The sequence below is a fragment of the Crocuta crocuta genome, unplaced genomic scaffold (assembly GCF_008692635.1).
Source record: "Crocuta crocuta isolate KB4526 unplaced genomic scaffold, BGI_CrCroc_1.0 scaffold62, whole genome shotgun sequence".
In the NCBI taxonomy this organism is placed as follows: domain Eukaryota; kingdom Metazoa; phylum Chordata; class Mammalia; order Carnivora; family Hyaenidae; genus Crocuta; species Crocuta crocuta.
The window spans coordinates 5,594,176-5,609,374 of NW_027529173.1; the positions used below are offsets into that span (position 1 = coordinate 5,594,176).

The 15,199-nt window shown below is 39.4% G+C and overlaps 1 protein-coding gene across 2 annotated transcripts in view; it reads left to right on the forward strand.

Annotated features, from left to right (window-relative positions):
* Positions 1-14,956, forward strand: part of ANKMY2 (ankyrin repeat and MYND domain containing 2) — a 39,025-nt gene extending 24,069 nt beyond the window's left edge. For both annotated transcript variants that reach the window (XM_077757669.1, XM_077757670.1), the window contains 6 exons: positions 265-425; positions 5,469-5,683; positions 6,461-6,596; positions 10,179-10,307; positions 12,158-12,287; positions 13,788-14,956. In XM_077757669.1, the coding sequence (XP_077613795.1) occupies positions 265-425; positions 5,469-5,683; positions 6,461-6,596; positions 10,179-10,307; positions 12,158-12,287; positions 13,788-13,972 (956 nt within the window). In that variant the 3' untranslated portion in view covers positions 13,973-14,956. The remainder of the gene's footprint in view (positions 1-264; positions 426-5,468; positions 5,684-6,460; positions 6,597-10,178; positions 10,308-12,157; positions 12,288-13,787) is intronic.
* The last annotated feature ends 243 nt before the right edge of the window (positions 14,957-15,199 follow it).

The window sequence follows — 15,199 nt, forward strand, 5'->3', positions numbered from 1 at the left end:
CCCCCCCCCCCGCTTTTTGTAATCTTCATAATCTTTCTATATACTGTGGATTCTGTGTCTTTAAAAGGATATTGTGTTTTGACCTCTCAAAGCGTGCTTATATAACGTTTCTCAAAATATTTTACTTCTCTTCTACTCTCTTTTCCTGAAGACTAAAGAGGTTGGTGCATGGTCACAAGAACACAGCAACATAATTTATAAAAAATTGGAAAATGTCCTGGTTTGAATGATAAAATAACAAATTTCCTATTTTCCTATTAAAAGGTCAACATGATTGTGTGACCATAATCAACAATTTCTTTCCCCGAGAGAGACTGGATTATTACACGAAACCCCAGGGACTGGATAAAGAGCCAAAACTGCCTCCGAAATTGTCAGGCCCGCTGCACAAAATTATTACCACGACAAATCTTCATCCTGTCAAGGTAGCGTGGGATTTGTTGTCTTTGCTTTTTATTTAAATAGTGCTTCAGAGTTGAAACTACTCTTGATTAGATAAGGTCACCTTGGTTGGGTTTTGCCGATGTAGAGCTTGAGATGGAGCTCTGTTGTTGAGCTGGTACAGTGAAGGAGTGTTCTTGGATTAAACCTGAGAGTGAGGGACACAGGCTGGAAGGGGAAAAGCAAGGCGAAGAGGTGAAGCATACTTTCCACCACATCTCACTGCAGCTCTGGACTGTTAATGGCTCCAGAGAGGCAAGGGAGCCAAGCTTCTTTACCATTCAGTTGCCAGTGACTCAGGCCTGTTTCCAGAGGGAAAGGACAGCCTCCCAGCTAGTGCCTAGGACGGTGGCTTCCTATGGATGAAGACAGTTCCCTGGAGAAGGAGGCATAGCCCATAGCAGCCAGCGCTCCAAGAAACGGGTGCCTGGTTCACAGGCTGGGCAGAGGATCTAGGTGGGGCACCACCAGCATCCATTACAGTGAAGATCCTTCCAGGAAATGTTCTGAAATAGAATACTGAGCACATTTTTAAAAATGTTTTTATTTATTTATTTTTGAGAGAGAGAGACCGAGTGCGCGTGGGGGAGGGGTAGAGGGAGAGGAGGACGCAGCATCTGAAGCAGACTGCAGGCACAGAGCCCGATGTGTGCAGGGCTCGAACTCACCGTCAGATCCTGACGGTCAGAGTCAGATGCCCAACCGACTGAACCACCCAGGTGCCCCAGTCATGAGTACATATTTTAATGCAAGTAGCTCTTTGATGCCTTTGAGTAATATAGTTTTTCCAGTCTTAGTCAAATCACAACAGATTTTTAGACTTTCCAGACCATCCCAGAAGTTCATATGGCTCAACTGAGAAACTTCAAGAGCCGTTCTGAACTTCTGTCACTGCTGTTTTCTTCATAGTTTACATACAGACTTTTTAAATTGCTTACAAAATGCATTTTTTAATTTTATTTATTTTTTCATAAATCAACCCACATGAGTATAATTTTCTAAGTGAATCATTACAGAAAACTCGAGCGTGTGCCACAGTGATGCTGTCCTTTTTCACATTTCAGTGAAATGTGTCTTCATTTCATAACATATAGATTTGATAGTAATTCAGAACTGTTTGGTAAGCAAGACGGCAAACTGGATCAGACATTAGCAGCATTAGTACAAAATGTTCTTGTAAATGCAGTGAAATAGATGTCTCTTAAAGTCTGTTTTGGTGAATCCGTGGAACATACTCAATACCATTAAAATAAGTGGGCACTTCTCATAAAGTAATTCTTTTGAAAACTGGCACTTATTTGAAGATACAAGTTCCAAATTACATGTAATATTATTACTTCATTGATGCTTCCCTTTGCATACCGACTTTGAAGCTCAAGAAACAAACTAACAAAGCATACCTGCCATCTGGCTCTCCTCCCAAATTAGTTTTCTGGGTCAGCAAGAGTGATGACAAACTAGCAGATCCTTTACCGTAAGATGGACTAGTGGAGTCTATTCTGTTTTTATTTTTCAAAACTCAGTTGTTTTACTTACTATTCTGAAAGAACCCCAGGAGGTAACATTGTGTTCCTGAGTGGGCAAAAACAGAAATTCAGCCATGAGTCATATGTTTGTATTCATGGTGGAGATTAAGTGGAACTTAGAATTTAACTTTTAGAACATAGCCCTTCTGTATGAGTGGCTTTTTTCCCTCCCGGCGCGGGCAGGCAAAGAGAGAACTCCCTGATAGGAGCTCGTCCATGGCACTCTTTATCTTTGCAGTGGGGCAGGCTCAGGTAGGAAGACAGGAGTTTTCCTAGGATACACTATTTCTCCACATAGAGAATGTGTACGGTTTCACAAGGCCGTCCAGCTTGAGCATTATGGGACACTCTTTTAGACTGATTTGAAGAAGTTCCCTGTGTTTTTCTGATTCACTGTCCTTTATATTTGTGTCTACCCCTGGAGACTGCAGTAATCTCAATAAATGGGAATAATTGGGTCTGCAAAGCAATTTTTGATGTTTACACGCAACCCAGTCTCTCAGGGTTAAATGTTTTAGTAATTACTGTTCTTTAATTGTCATTATTACTTTTCCTTTTTTAATTTTTTTGAGAACGCGGGCATGGGAGGGGCAGAGAGAGAGGAAGAAAGAGAATCTTAAGTAGGCTCTGCGTTGACAGCATGCACATTCTCTCAAAATAAGATCAGTAAATTTAAAACAAATAAATATAAAAGCACATATTTGAGTAAATTAGAGTAAGGGTGTATTTATATAGGCAGTTAACTATAAACATATATGAACTGAAATAGCCTACATTATTATTTTTTTAGTACATTTAGTCTTAAAAGAGAGATTATTCTATGATTATAGTACCTTTCTTCAGACCACACCTTGCTTTTTGTAGGTATAAATGATCTATTCACTTGAAAACCTCCCCACCTACTTTGGATACAAATTGTACAGTTGCTGTTGTGGTGGCTTATTTTCATCGCTTTCCCCTTTTCACGCCAGCAGGGGTCTTCTTGAAGTGTATTATAAAAAAGTAACTAACAGCCATTGTACAGAGTCACAGACCTTTTAAAATCACAGAAGTCCTCTTTGATGCACAGTTCACCCTTTCACTGCAGTGCACTTAATGTAGCTGTGTGTGTGTCAAGGTTAAGTGGCCTCTGTAGCGACATGGATGTTTGTTTTCAGCAGGGACATGGCGAATTGTGCTGATGCTCAGCCTACAGAGACTGTAAAGGAGAAAAATGGGATGACAGGAAAAATGGCAACAGAATTGAGTGGAGTGTCTAAGGGGTCAGGAGACAGATGTACATAAAGAGATCTGTTTGATTATTAAAAAAATTTTTAGGGGCACCTGGGTGGCTTAGTTGGTTAAGCGTCCGACTTTCACTTAGGTCATGATCTCGCGGTTCGTGGGTTCGAGCCCCGCATCAGGCTCTGTGCTGACTGCTGGCTCAGAGCCTGGAGCCTGTTTCAGTCTCTGACTCCCTCTCTCTCTGACCCTCCCCTGCTCATGCTGTCTCTCTCTCTCTCTCTCCTAGAAATAAATAAAACATTAGAAAAAAAATTTTTTTTATAACTTTTATTCATTTTTGAGAGACAGAGAGACAGTGAGTGGGGGAGGGGCAGAGAGAGAGGGAGACACAGAATCCAAAGCAGGCTCCAGGCTCTGTGCGATGCAGGGCTCAAACCCACCAACCGTGAAATCATGACCTGAGCCGAAGTTGGACACTTAACCAACTGAGTGGCGCCCCAATTATTAACTTCTGAAGGCCAGGCGCCCCAATTATTAACTTCTGAAGGCCAGAATTGTTCATTTGATAATTTTTTTTAAAGAAAAATATAAAGAAATAAAAACGCCACTGAATAAACATATTCTCACAGTCTTTGGGAGATGAGATCTATCTAGCTTTCATGTTTAATGGAATATATTTATTCCTCCTCGATAATGAATAATGAGATTTTCTTTATAATGGATTACTTTATAATGCTGAAGAGATTAAAGGAAGGAAACTAGTTCAAATAATATTTTTTTGTGTTTATCTATAAAATGTTTCAGTAAGCTCATAGTAGAGCTGTGGTTATATATCATTTTTTTTTCCTTTTAGTATAGTAGTGTATATTATACAGTAAATAAAACCTAATACCTCCATAAAGAAAAAAAACCATGAATCTGGCTTCTGAGACTTTTTAAACAAGTTTTTATTTGTAAGTTTAAGATCCTATGTTTTGATTATAAATTCTGCACACAACAATCTTTAACAGTTTCAAGTGAGTCCAGTTGACAGTGGGAATACATGTAATTAACAGGAGCCTTCTCTGACAGAAGTTAATATTTGATACATGTTATTGTGAAAGTTATCAGCAAATTTACCAGCAGGGCTTCTTGTATACTTATGCTATGAACTCTCATTGATTACTGAGTGCTATCTTTTAAGTATGCTGTTAGATTATATATCAATCTACTAGTGTCAAAAATAAGTACAAATCATATTTTAATTTCACAAGAACATAGTCTTTGTTAAATTTCTAATTGGGAGGCTAGACATGGGATTTATGTAAGTTCACAAATTATCTTCATATCTGAAGAAAAGGATCTAATGCATGAAATCTGCTTTCTGTTGATTCCCTGATACTTACATTACCCAAGATAGATATTTAGCTATAACACAAAGGTTAACAAATACTGACTGACTTTTGCTCTGTGTGCACAATTGTGCCTATATTACACATTTGTTTATATTACTGTTAAGTCCCAGTGGATGTTTACATCTGTCTTGCGCAGACTTACTTCAGCTAATCTACTTTATGACAAAGCCAGTAAAAAAAAAAAACAACTACTCCTCATTACACTGAATTTGCTCTTAATCTATACATATATGAGAAGTGTAGGACTCAGAATGCATCAAATTTGGTAGCTCTCTAATATTCCTCTTTTTCAAGCTATTACTGCTTTGACCTATTCTCATTACCATGGAAGATTAGAAGCATATCCTAAAAATTTCCACAGAGAAAGGTAGTTAATTGGAAAGTAATACACCTTTTATTTTTAGACTTATTCTTGTAAAAAAAATCTCATTTCCTGATAATTAATAAGAATTAATGTGAATTATAGTACTCCTAGCCATGAAATTCTAAAGGTCAGTTATGTTTGCTAAAAGTACTGATTACTTGGTGATTTGGTGATTTGATCTGGTTTATAAAGGATATGTAAATATACCACGTTTATCTTTAGTAAAAGTACTTTTAACAGAGAACCTAAAATCATGACTCTGAGTGGCATACTAACACCCTGGTTTAGCTAGATGGCAGATCAACAGAGTTCAGGAGTTGTCACGATGCTACTGTCCTTCTGTATTAGTTTCATAACTTTGATCATTGGCAGTTTGGATTCTAATTTGAATTAATATAGTAAACATATGACCCTAAGAAAGACTTTATTTGGTAATCTGTTGAAATCAACCCAAACTGACTAATTTGCATATGGAAAAATGTCTCATGGAATTTCTAAGCTCACCGTAATTTCTTCTAGATCGTGATGCTTATAAATGAGAATCCTCTACTGGCAGAAGAAACAGCTCTGAATAAATGCTACAAGGTGATGGATTTGATTTGTGAGAAATGTATGAAGCAAAGAGACATGAATGAAGTATTGGCTATGAAAATGCACTACATCAGCTGTATCTTTCAGAAATGCATTAACTTCTTAAAAGATGGAGAGAATAAACTGGACACTCTGATCAAAAGGTACTGTTTTTTTACCATGTCAAGTGAAGAACATGCTCAAATGGATATGAATTATTATGTGAAGCCTCATTATGTATTAAGACATTAAGCAATTTAGCAGCAGTTGTTACTGTTGGGCTCACATTTAGTCTGCAAGAAACAAAAGACGATGTTATATTTGGACTGAGCGATTATTCAGTTGTTTACTTTTACAACAGTGCTTTTGCTATCCCCAGTGTACAGGTGAGGAATCTGAAGTTCAGAGAAGTTACGTAGCATGTGTAAGATGTAGAAAGTAGCCCAGGACCACCTTTGAGGATGGGTGCACCATGCCATGGGGCCCTGGTCTGGATTCATCACGGCACTCAGTGCATCTCCATTACTGAATCTGGGAGAGCTGTGTGTTATCCTTGTTCTCTGAACCACCAGGGATCAAATTCCCCTATAGTTATACTGAGAAAAGTGAACTATGTCAGACGGGTGTAACTTAATGAGATTTTCCCTCTTTGTACAAATAACTGACATGGTAATGAGTAACTAGCTAATCTGATAATGGCGGTTAGTGTGTTTTATGGCAGGAGTCACTTTTATAAATACACCTCAGGGCCCGTAAACCTGATAAGGCCTAGCTTAGTGTGCAGGTAGAAGACCAATTTGAATTAAGTCTGTCATCATGATTTGAAGAGACAATGAAAATCTGAAGTAGAAAAGAAGAAACTACTAAAAGTTCATGGGTTCGGCTGCGAGGAAATGCTTAGAGATTCAACCCCGGTTACTTTTTTAAAAAATATCTTACAGCTTGCTAAAAGGCCGAGCTTCTGATGGCTTTCCAGTATATCAAGAAAAGATCATAAGAGAAAGTATCCGAAAATTTCCTTACTGTGAAGCCACACTCCTCCAGCAGCTGGTGCGAAGCATTGCTCCTGTTGAAATTGTAAGGCTCTTCATGATAACTTAGTTATCTCTACCAGTAAGACCTAATTACCATATTGTGTACAATTAAAGGCAAGTTCTCTTTAGCGTTAATTAATTAATTAATTAATGATAAATAATTACTATAGACAGTTTTCCGGAACAGACATGGCGATCCATTTACCTGTTAACCTTGTTTCTGTTCATCTCTTTCCCCCTCTTGATCCTCTTCTTTCATTTTTATATAGCTCATGGTTTGGTAAATAGTATTCCCCTATGTCGGAATTGAGATGGCTATCTGGAAACTTAACATTTTAAAGACCTCTGTGAAACCTGTAAAGGTGGGTTCACACCTGTTCTGTAATATAGATACACACATGTGCACTTGTAGCTTGTGAAAAACCAGTACAAACTCCCACGCTAGACGGAAGTAGGAGTTGGTTGTCTAGGTTGATGGTTTCTGGTCATGGGGGATGTGAAGGGATGAGTCATGGGGAAGCTCATTGTATGTCTTGATAGATAAACTCTTATATTCTACCTTAATGCCTCTGATTATAAATTTTCCATACTTAATGAAATTCTATTTATACTTCCTAGCTATAGGAAGTAAAATTTAACTTTATTATCTATTACTTATTTATGTATTTACTTTTTAAAGTTTATTTTGAGAGAGAGAGAGAGAGAGAGAACATGAGTGGGAGAGGGGCAGAGAGAGGGAGTGAGAGAGATTCCCAAGCAGCCTCCTCACTGTCAGTGCTGAGCCCAAGGAGCTCAGTCTTATGAACCGTGAGATCATGACCTGAGCTGAAATCGAGAATTGGATGGTGAACCAACTGACCCACCCATGTGTCCTAGTATCTGTTTTTTAAATTATTTATTGTCTTTTGTTATATTTATTTAAGTATTACTTCATAAGTCACTCCCTGACTTCACTATTTTGAACAAATTCTGTTCACCATATCTGTACCAGTCACGCTTTTATATATTTCAATCAAATCCTCATCAGCCTTTGTTTACTGAGTGAGAAATTTGTCCTAATGCTGGTCCTGTCCATGGCTTCTGCGCTCTCTCTGGCAATGTTGGTTCTTCTCTGCCTTCTGTAAGCTGTCCCATCCTTCTCAGTGTGAAAAATAAGGACAAGTGGATTCCAGGTGCTCCTTTTTAGGAATTCATCTATTCAGAACCATGAAATAGGCAAGATTTTCTGAAGAGACCAGATGATTTCATGAAGTTCATGCATTGATTTATTTATTTATCCCTGATCTCCATGATTTCATGTAGAGATTTTTGACCCTTTTTAATATATGTGGCTATTTGGCATTCAGACTTTTGGAAGATTAAAGATTAAAGATTAAAGATTAAAGTTAGCAAATTATGAGGGTGGTTTATCAATTATTAATGTGTTTCTGTGCACATATTAAATTCCACCTAACCATTAATTAAATTGATAGGGTTTATTTGCATATACTCAGAACCACAAAGGTAGGCAGACCAGATTTGTCACAGTGGCTCAAAAATGATTCCCATTTTTCTACCCAATGTCCTTTAATCTTTTTTAACACTTATTTATTTATGTATTTATGTGTTTATTTATTTATGAGAAAGAGAGACAGAGCACGAGCCAGGAAGGGGCAGAGAGAGGGACATACAGAATCTGAATCAGGCTCCAGGCTCTGAGTTGTCAGCACAGAGCCCGATGTGGGGCTCGAACCTATACACTGTGAGATCATGACCTGAGCTGAAGTTGGACACTTAACCAACTGAGCCACCCAGGTGCCCCTCCATCCAATATTCTTTAGCCATATAGATTATCACACACATGCTTATGACCTCATGGTTGCAAGGCATCTATTGCTCTTCCTCCAAGCTCACGTTTTTATCCCAGGCAGGCAGTCTGTAGCTAGAAAACAAGCTTTTCCAGAAACCCAGTGCCTGTGTGATATGTCCACTCTTAGGTTCACAGGTTGTCTGGGGAAATGAGTAGTTTTAGCTGGTCTAAACCCTGCTGCTTGCATGAAATTATGTTTCTCTTAGTGAAGAAGTTACAGAGAAGCTACTAGCACTGCCTGCCATGGGGTGTTTTCAACATTAACAAGTGGTAGATGACATTTCATGTTCAAAGGAGAAAACAGCAAAACTAACACGAGTTAGTTTTAAAAACATCAAAGCAGACCAACGTGGGGTTCAACAGTTCATTGTAGTTTTGTATCATAGACTAATGTTGTTAGAGTTTATGCAGTACAATTTTTAATGTTTATCCTAGCAATCTGAGTCATTGAGAAAAAGTTTATTAGTAAAGATGGTGGGGCACCTGGGTGGCTCAGTCAGTTAAGGATTCAACTCTTGATTTCGGCTCAGGTCCTGAGTTGGAGCCCCGTGTCGGACTCTCCACTGACGCCACGCAGCATGCTTGGGATTCTTTCTCTCTGTCTCTCTCTCTCTCTCTCTTCCCCCCCCCCTTTCTCTCTCTCTCTCTCTCTCTCTGCCCCTTGTCCCCAGAGAAATAAATAAAATAAACTTAAAACTCAAAATAAATAAACAAACTTAAAAAATAAAGATAACATAATATGAAATGCATTTTAGAACATCTTTTCTCTTTAAAAATTTTTGTTCTTCCAGAATTATATATTTTCTCTGGAACACTATTCTTATCTGGAATGCTGGTAGTTGTGAATGTCCCACGTAGCCATGATTTACTGCCTAATGGGTTTTGTTAAACTGGCAAGTTTACAAGCCTCTGAAGTAATACCTTTTCCTGGACAACAGTGACTCTTGGGGTTGGCTGCCATCATCACCTGTGGCACTTTCTGACCGTGTGGGTGCCTGGGCCCTCCTGCAGAGCTTTTTGTCTCCTCTGCCTCCTGTGGCGCTTGGCTTCTTCCTCACAAAGTCCAGCGGGAAGTTTGAGGCATGGCTACGTTTAAGAAGTGTTGAGTCAGTGTTGTAACAGAGTACAGTGTTGAAGAAGTTTGGCTTTAGTAATTAACAACATATATTTTAACTTCTGGAAGACTAGCGAATGTCTCAGTTCTTACAGGCTGTGTTGAGGAAAGCATCATGTTTGTTTTTAAGTTGGGTATCTTTCCATGGGATGAGCTCTGGTACCTAAACAAATTTTTTTATCAAAGTGGATGACAAGATTTTGTATCACAAGAAAGAGTTCTTGTCCCCCAACAGTGATAGTAAAGGTTCCGTGTTGTTGTGTGTATGTACCGTCAATTTTTTCCTCCAGCAATAGATCACACTAATAGCTATGCTCTTATAAAGTCTGTGTCACATCTAGCCTTAATGACTCTGTCTCTTGTGTGCCTGCTTCTAGACAACATTTTCATGGAGTGGTGTCTCTGTAGTCTTTCCATGGTGATTTGATCTGATTTGATTTGATTTATTTAAAGTTGGGGGGAGGTGCAGTGAGAGAGGGAGAGAAAACCCAAGTAGGCTCCACATCGTCAGCACAGAGCCCAATGTGGGGCTTAGTTTCATGAACCGTGAGGTCGTGACCTGAATTAAAACCAATATTCAGATGGTTAACCAGCTGAGCCTCCGAGATGCCCTCCCATGGTGATTTTAAAATGTATTTTTCTCTTCTTCATGCCTACTCTAGGGTTCCGATCCCACTGCATTCTCTGTACTTACCCAAGCCATTACTGGTCAGGTGGGTTTTGTGGATGTTGAATTTTGCACAACCTGTGGAGAAAAGGGAGCAAGTAAAAGATGTTCCGTATGCAAGATGGTAAGAATGAAGTTCTTTGAAGTTCACTAATCTGGTTTAGGTTTAATATCCAAGTTGATAAACTGAGTTTTAGTATTCTACTACAGTGATTGATATTAGTTTTCTAATAAACTCTAATATAGTATAAATTCTATGCATGTAATTCTTAAATAGTTTTGGAAGAAAAGTATGGGATAAATGTAGTTCTGTGCCTTATCTCCTCTCAAACAGACTGCCACAGCTTCTGTGCTGACTGTCTCCAAAAGAGAAGGAATGCTAATGAATGAACATTGGAAAGATTATCCATAAGGGATTGAGGCTGGTGCAGAAATGAGAACCTAGAATAGGACAGTTCATAGATATGCAGTCTTAACTCTTCTGATGGTGACTTAACTACAATGTCTTGATCATCTCTTCTATGTAAAACTTCAACTCCATTCTTACTGCCACCAATCTTTAGGCTCTCCGGGCTATCTTACCCACTTCTGTCAGAATTATCTTTGTAAAGGGCATATCTGATTGGGTTCTTCTCCTCACAGATATTAACCGCAATCATTCATCTTACATTCACTTTCACTATTAATTATATCAATTTCGTTTTGTTTTTAAGGTTGAAATTCTTTAGTATATTAATAACTCTCATTGCATTTTGCTTTACCCTACTTCTGCAGCTTCATCTCTTTTAATTGTGTTTAGAGCACAATTATTTGCTAATTTCCCTGTTGGTGGTAGGCTGAAATTGGCTAAGGTGGGCTGGGGCCCTTTTTCTCAATGGGTCCCTTCTCCTCCTTAGACCAGCAGGCTGTGCTAAGCCAGTTCTCATAATGATGGCAGGCGTGAAAGTGGGCAAGTGGAAACACATGAGGTTTCCTCAAGTCTAGCCTTGAAATTGTCATGTTCTGCCATTCCTTTGGCCAAAGCAAGTCATATGGCCAACTTTTTAAAGTCAATTCTCCTTCCCCTCAGTAAAAAGAGCTTTGAAATCTCATGAGAAAGTGTAAACATGCAGGGAAAAATAAAAAATTGGGACCAGTGAAATGGTCCCAATACAGAATACGGGTCATCTATTTATAAGGGCCTCATAGAATCTTACAAAAATCTAAACCCCATCTACACAAACATCTTGCAGTTCCTTGAACATACAATTCATTTCCTTTCCTGCATTTTTGTACAAGATAATTTCTCTGGCTGGAATGCTTCTTTCCCATTCCTCTGTCGACTGAATCCCGTCATTTAGAGTGAGTCACTGCTTCCTCTGTGCTCCTGTTGCTATTACGACACATACTAGGATATAAATCATGTTCTTGGGTGTCTGCCTCCCTCCATGCCGCCCCATCCAGCTCTTTCTCAACCCTACCTTCTTCTGAGATAACTATATCTTCCTTGTCATTGTACTGTCTCATTTCTGACACATAGAATATGCTCTTTTAAAGATTTTTTTCCCAATGTTTACTTAGTTTTGAGAGAGGGAGGCAGAGAGCAAGCAGGGGAGGGGCAGAGAGAGAGAGAGGGAGACAGAATCCCAGGCAGCACAGAGCCTCATGTGGGACTTGAAATCAGAAACCGTGAGATCATAACCTAAGCCAAAACCTAGAGTCAGACATTTAACCAACTGAGCCACCCAGATGTCCCCACATAGTAGACTCTCAGTAAATCATTTGTGAGAGTCTTTGGTAGACTGCTTATTGTATATCCATTATTGTTATAAAGCATAAGCTAAAAATTAACAAGTCTAAATTAGTGCACCTATGGTTTTAAAAGAAAGCATACCAAACAGCATTTTTACAGCATCGTTGTTGATTTAGTGTTATAGTTGGAATATCATGCAGTCACAGCTCTTGAAATGAAATAAATGTAACAATTGTTTTCAGGTGATATACTGCGATCAGACCTGCCAGAAAACACACTGGTTTGCACATAAGAAAATCTGTAAGAATCTAAAGGACATTTATGAAAAACAACAATTGGAAGCTGCCAAAGAAAAGAGTGAAGAGGAAAGCAGTACGTATATAAAAAGCAAGCTCATGCTGTTTCTCGTGGAGAAGAGGAATGACATTATTAATGATATTAACACGGGCACCAAGGGACGGAGTGTTCTCTGGGGACCGAGGAAACTTGCAGTTGACCAACATAAGTGTCACACTTCAGTGTGTCCCTGTTTTGTGTTGCTGGGATAATGTATAGAATGTGGTTAGCCTAGAAGTCCCTGGAAAACAGAGGTATAGAATTTTAAGGAATATGGTTTATTCCATGTCGTACATTTGGACTCAGGAGAATATCCTGCAACAATGGGATTCTATGTGAGAATTCACTTACCCTCTACTCACAAAGGATTTTAAGGTCTTCGACTAAGGAAATAATTACATTTCCCCGAATGGCTGCCCACAGATTTTAAGGTTGGGAACCTTTAATTTTTCAAATTAAATTACAAAGCTGTAGGTGAAATTACAGAGTAAATTTATAAATTATAGATTAGATTGCAGATCTGCCGTGCAGATTAGGTTTCTGTAAGTGTCTGGGCATAGAGTTCGCTATTGTTTTTTGTCTCCCTCCCTCATGAAGTATATGACTCATTGTCATCAGAAACAGTGAGTTGTTTCAGCAGTGGTTCACAGGCCATCGTGGAAAACCTCCTCCACTCCTATGCCCCGTCCCTGAAAATATATCATACACTCTGGGGAGCGCATCTAGTTTGAAAAAGTTGCTCAGGTGACTCTCATACAAAGCTCTCGCCCCTCCACCCTTCAAAATGCTGTACTGCCTTTACCACGTGCTTGAGAAACAGTCTTAGGATTGAATGATTTGCACAAAATGAAATTTAATTTGTAAAAATAATAATTTGTAATTATTAAAAATAATAAAAATAAATTAAAAAAATAATTTGTAAAAATAGGTTGTTGAGAATAGTTAGGCTTTCTGCCATGTTTCTCCTGTTTTCTGGGCCAGATCTTTGTATGCTTTGCGTCAAGGACAGAGGATAACAGCTGGTCACGTACCAGACGAGTGAGAGAGTAAGATTGTGAGGAAGCATGGGAAGTCCTGGCTGGGAAGCATCAGTGGGTGCCATATATGTGCAGTGTCTCAAGCACCTTTCTTCTCCGCTAGAGTAGCACAGCCTTTAGTATCCCGAACCTTACAGAGGAGGAAACAAACCTCGTGGAGGCAGTGACCTGCCCAAAGACATCAAGCTAATTCACGCCAAAGCTATATTTGAATGCAGATTTTGTCAGATTCCAGACAACCATTTCAGTGTCATGGCCTGGCTGTGGAGCCAGAGGCCCGAGCCCAAATTCTGGTTCTGCTCCTTCGCTGGCTGTGAAACTGCCAAACCCTTCTCTCCTCAGTTTCCCCATTTACAAAAGTCATGATAAGAATGATCATAGAGATAATTTACCTCACATGGCTATTAGGAGGATTAAATAATTTATCACACGGAAAGTACTTAGAAGAGTGACAGACATGTGGTAGGAACAACAAAATGACCATTTTTTTTTTCGTCAGATGGCAAACTTGATGTCAATTCTAATTGTGTTAATGAAGAGCAGCCAGAGGCTGAAACGGGAAGTTCCCGAGAGGATTGTCACCCCAAAGAGTCTGCAGAAGGGGAGGAGGAACGTCCTCAGAGTGAAGCCGGGTTGGAAGGCTTACAGGACGCCCCTGCGGGTCCACAGGAATCTGAGGAGTAGAAGCCCGAGCCGGCACCAGCGTGGACGGTCCGCACCCGGCAGGTAGCTGGGAAGCTCCCGTGATCGCCTCCTCACTGCCTCGTGACACGTGCATGGCTCCCCGGCAGGACTCCATGTTTCCTAGAATAGATGCTTTCAAGCACAGCTCTGTCTCCCAGGCCCTCATTTCCCAGTGGTTTCTGTGCTGTCCTTGGACAGACACCATAAGGAAAACATTTTTATTTCAAAGTATAGAAGAAACATTTTTATTCCCTTTCTGAGGCCAGCTTCCCAGCAATTGTTCTCAAGGCAAAATACATTCCTTTAAAGAAGAACTATAGATTCTGGGGGGACAAAGGGGCACAGAAGAGGTGCAGGAGAGAGATTTTCAGGAAAGAATTGTTTTAGCCACAGAGACGGGTAGTTAAATGAATCATAATTTATATGTGAGTAAGATGCATATAAATAGCATTCATAGTGAAGCCCTACTTGTTAAGATACAATGAAATGAAGAAAAGTTGTATGTTACAGGATTTGTCCCAGTCCAGCCTATTGTACTTTTATATGGAAATTATCCTGAGCGGTCTGAACTTGATATAGTTCCTGCAGTGATGTTGTATATACAGTATTTGTGTCTTCAGAAATGTCAAGTCTCCCAGGAGGAATGAAGGCATAGCCACAGTTATCTCAGCATGTGCTTTAAAAGGGATATTTCATGAACTGTTTGATTAAATAATGGCTAAACCTAGCGTATCCACAGTTATGAAACTAATTCATGTGCCATAATCCACTTGAAAGGCTTTTTATCTTCCTGTAAGCTTTTCATGTGGCTCTTCCTGTCCAGAAACTGATTTATAACTGTCCCTTTTAGAATGCCCCGGCACCAGTTTTGAGCTCACGCTGTACCGAAGCAGGCTCACGTGTGATACCCAAAGATAGTGCCGTGTTGCAGAGTTTCTTGTGATGATTGTAAAATAAATTGTGCCTACTGTATAACCAACTCTACATCTCGTTTCCTGGTTTATTGCCGTCAAGGGGTGGCAAATATTAAAGAAATAATAGAGGACTTAAATTTTAGGAACCTCAGCAAATACTGGAGAACAAAGTAATAAGGATTGTAATGTGCACTACACATCTGCAAACTACAGTGACTAAAATGCCCGCCTCACTTCACTGATGACATCCTTCTATCTTGCTCATTCTCCTCTTACACCAAATGACTTTTCTCCCAGCCCCGAAACTACACCT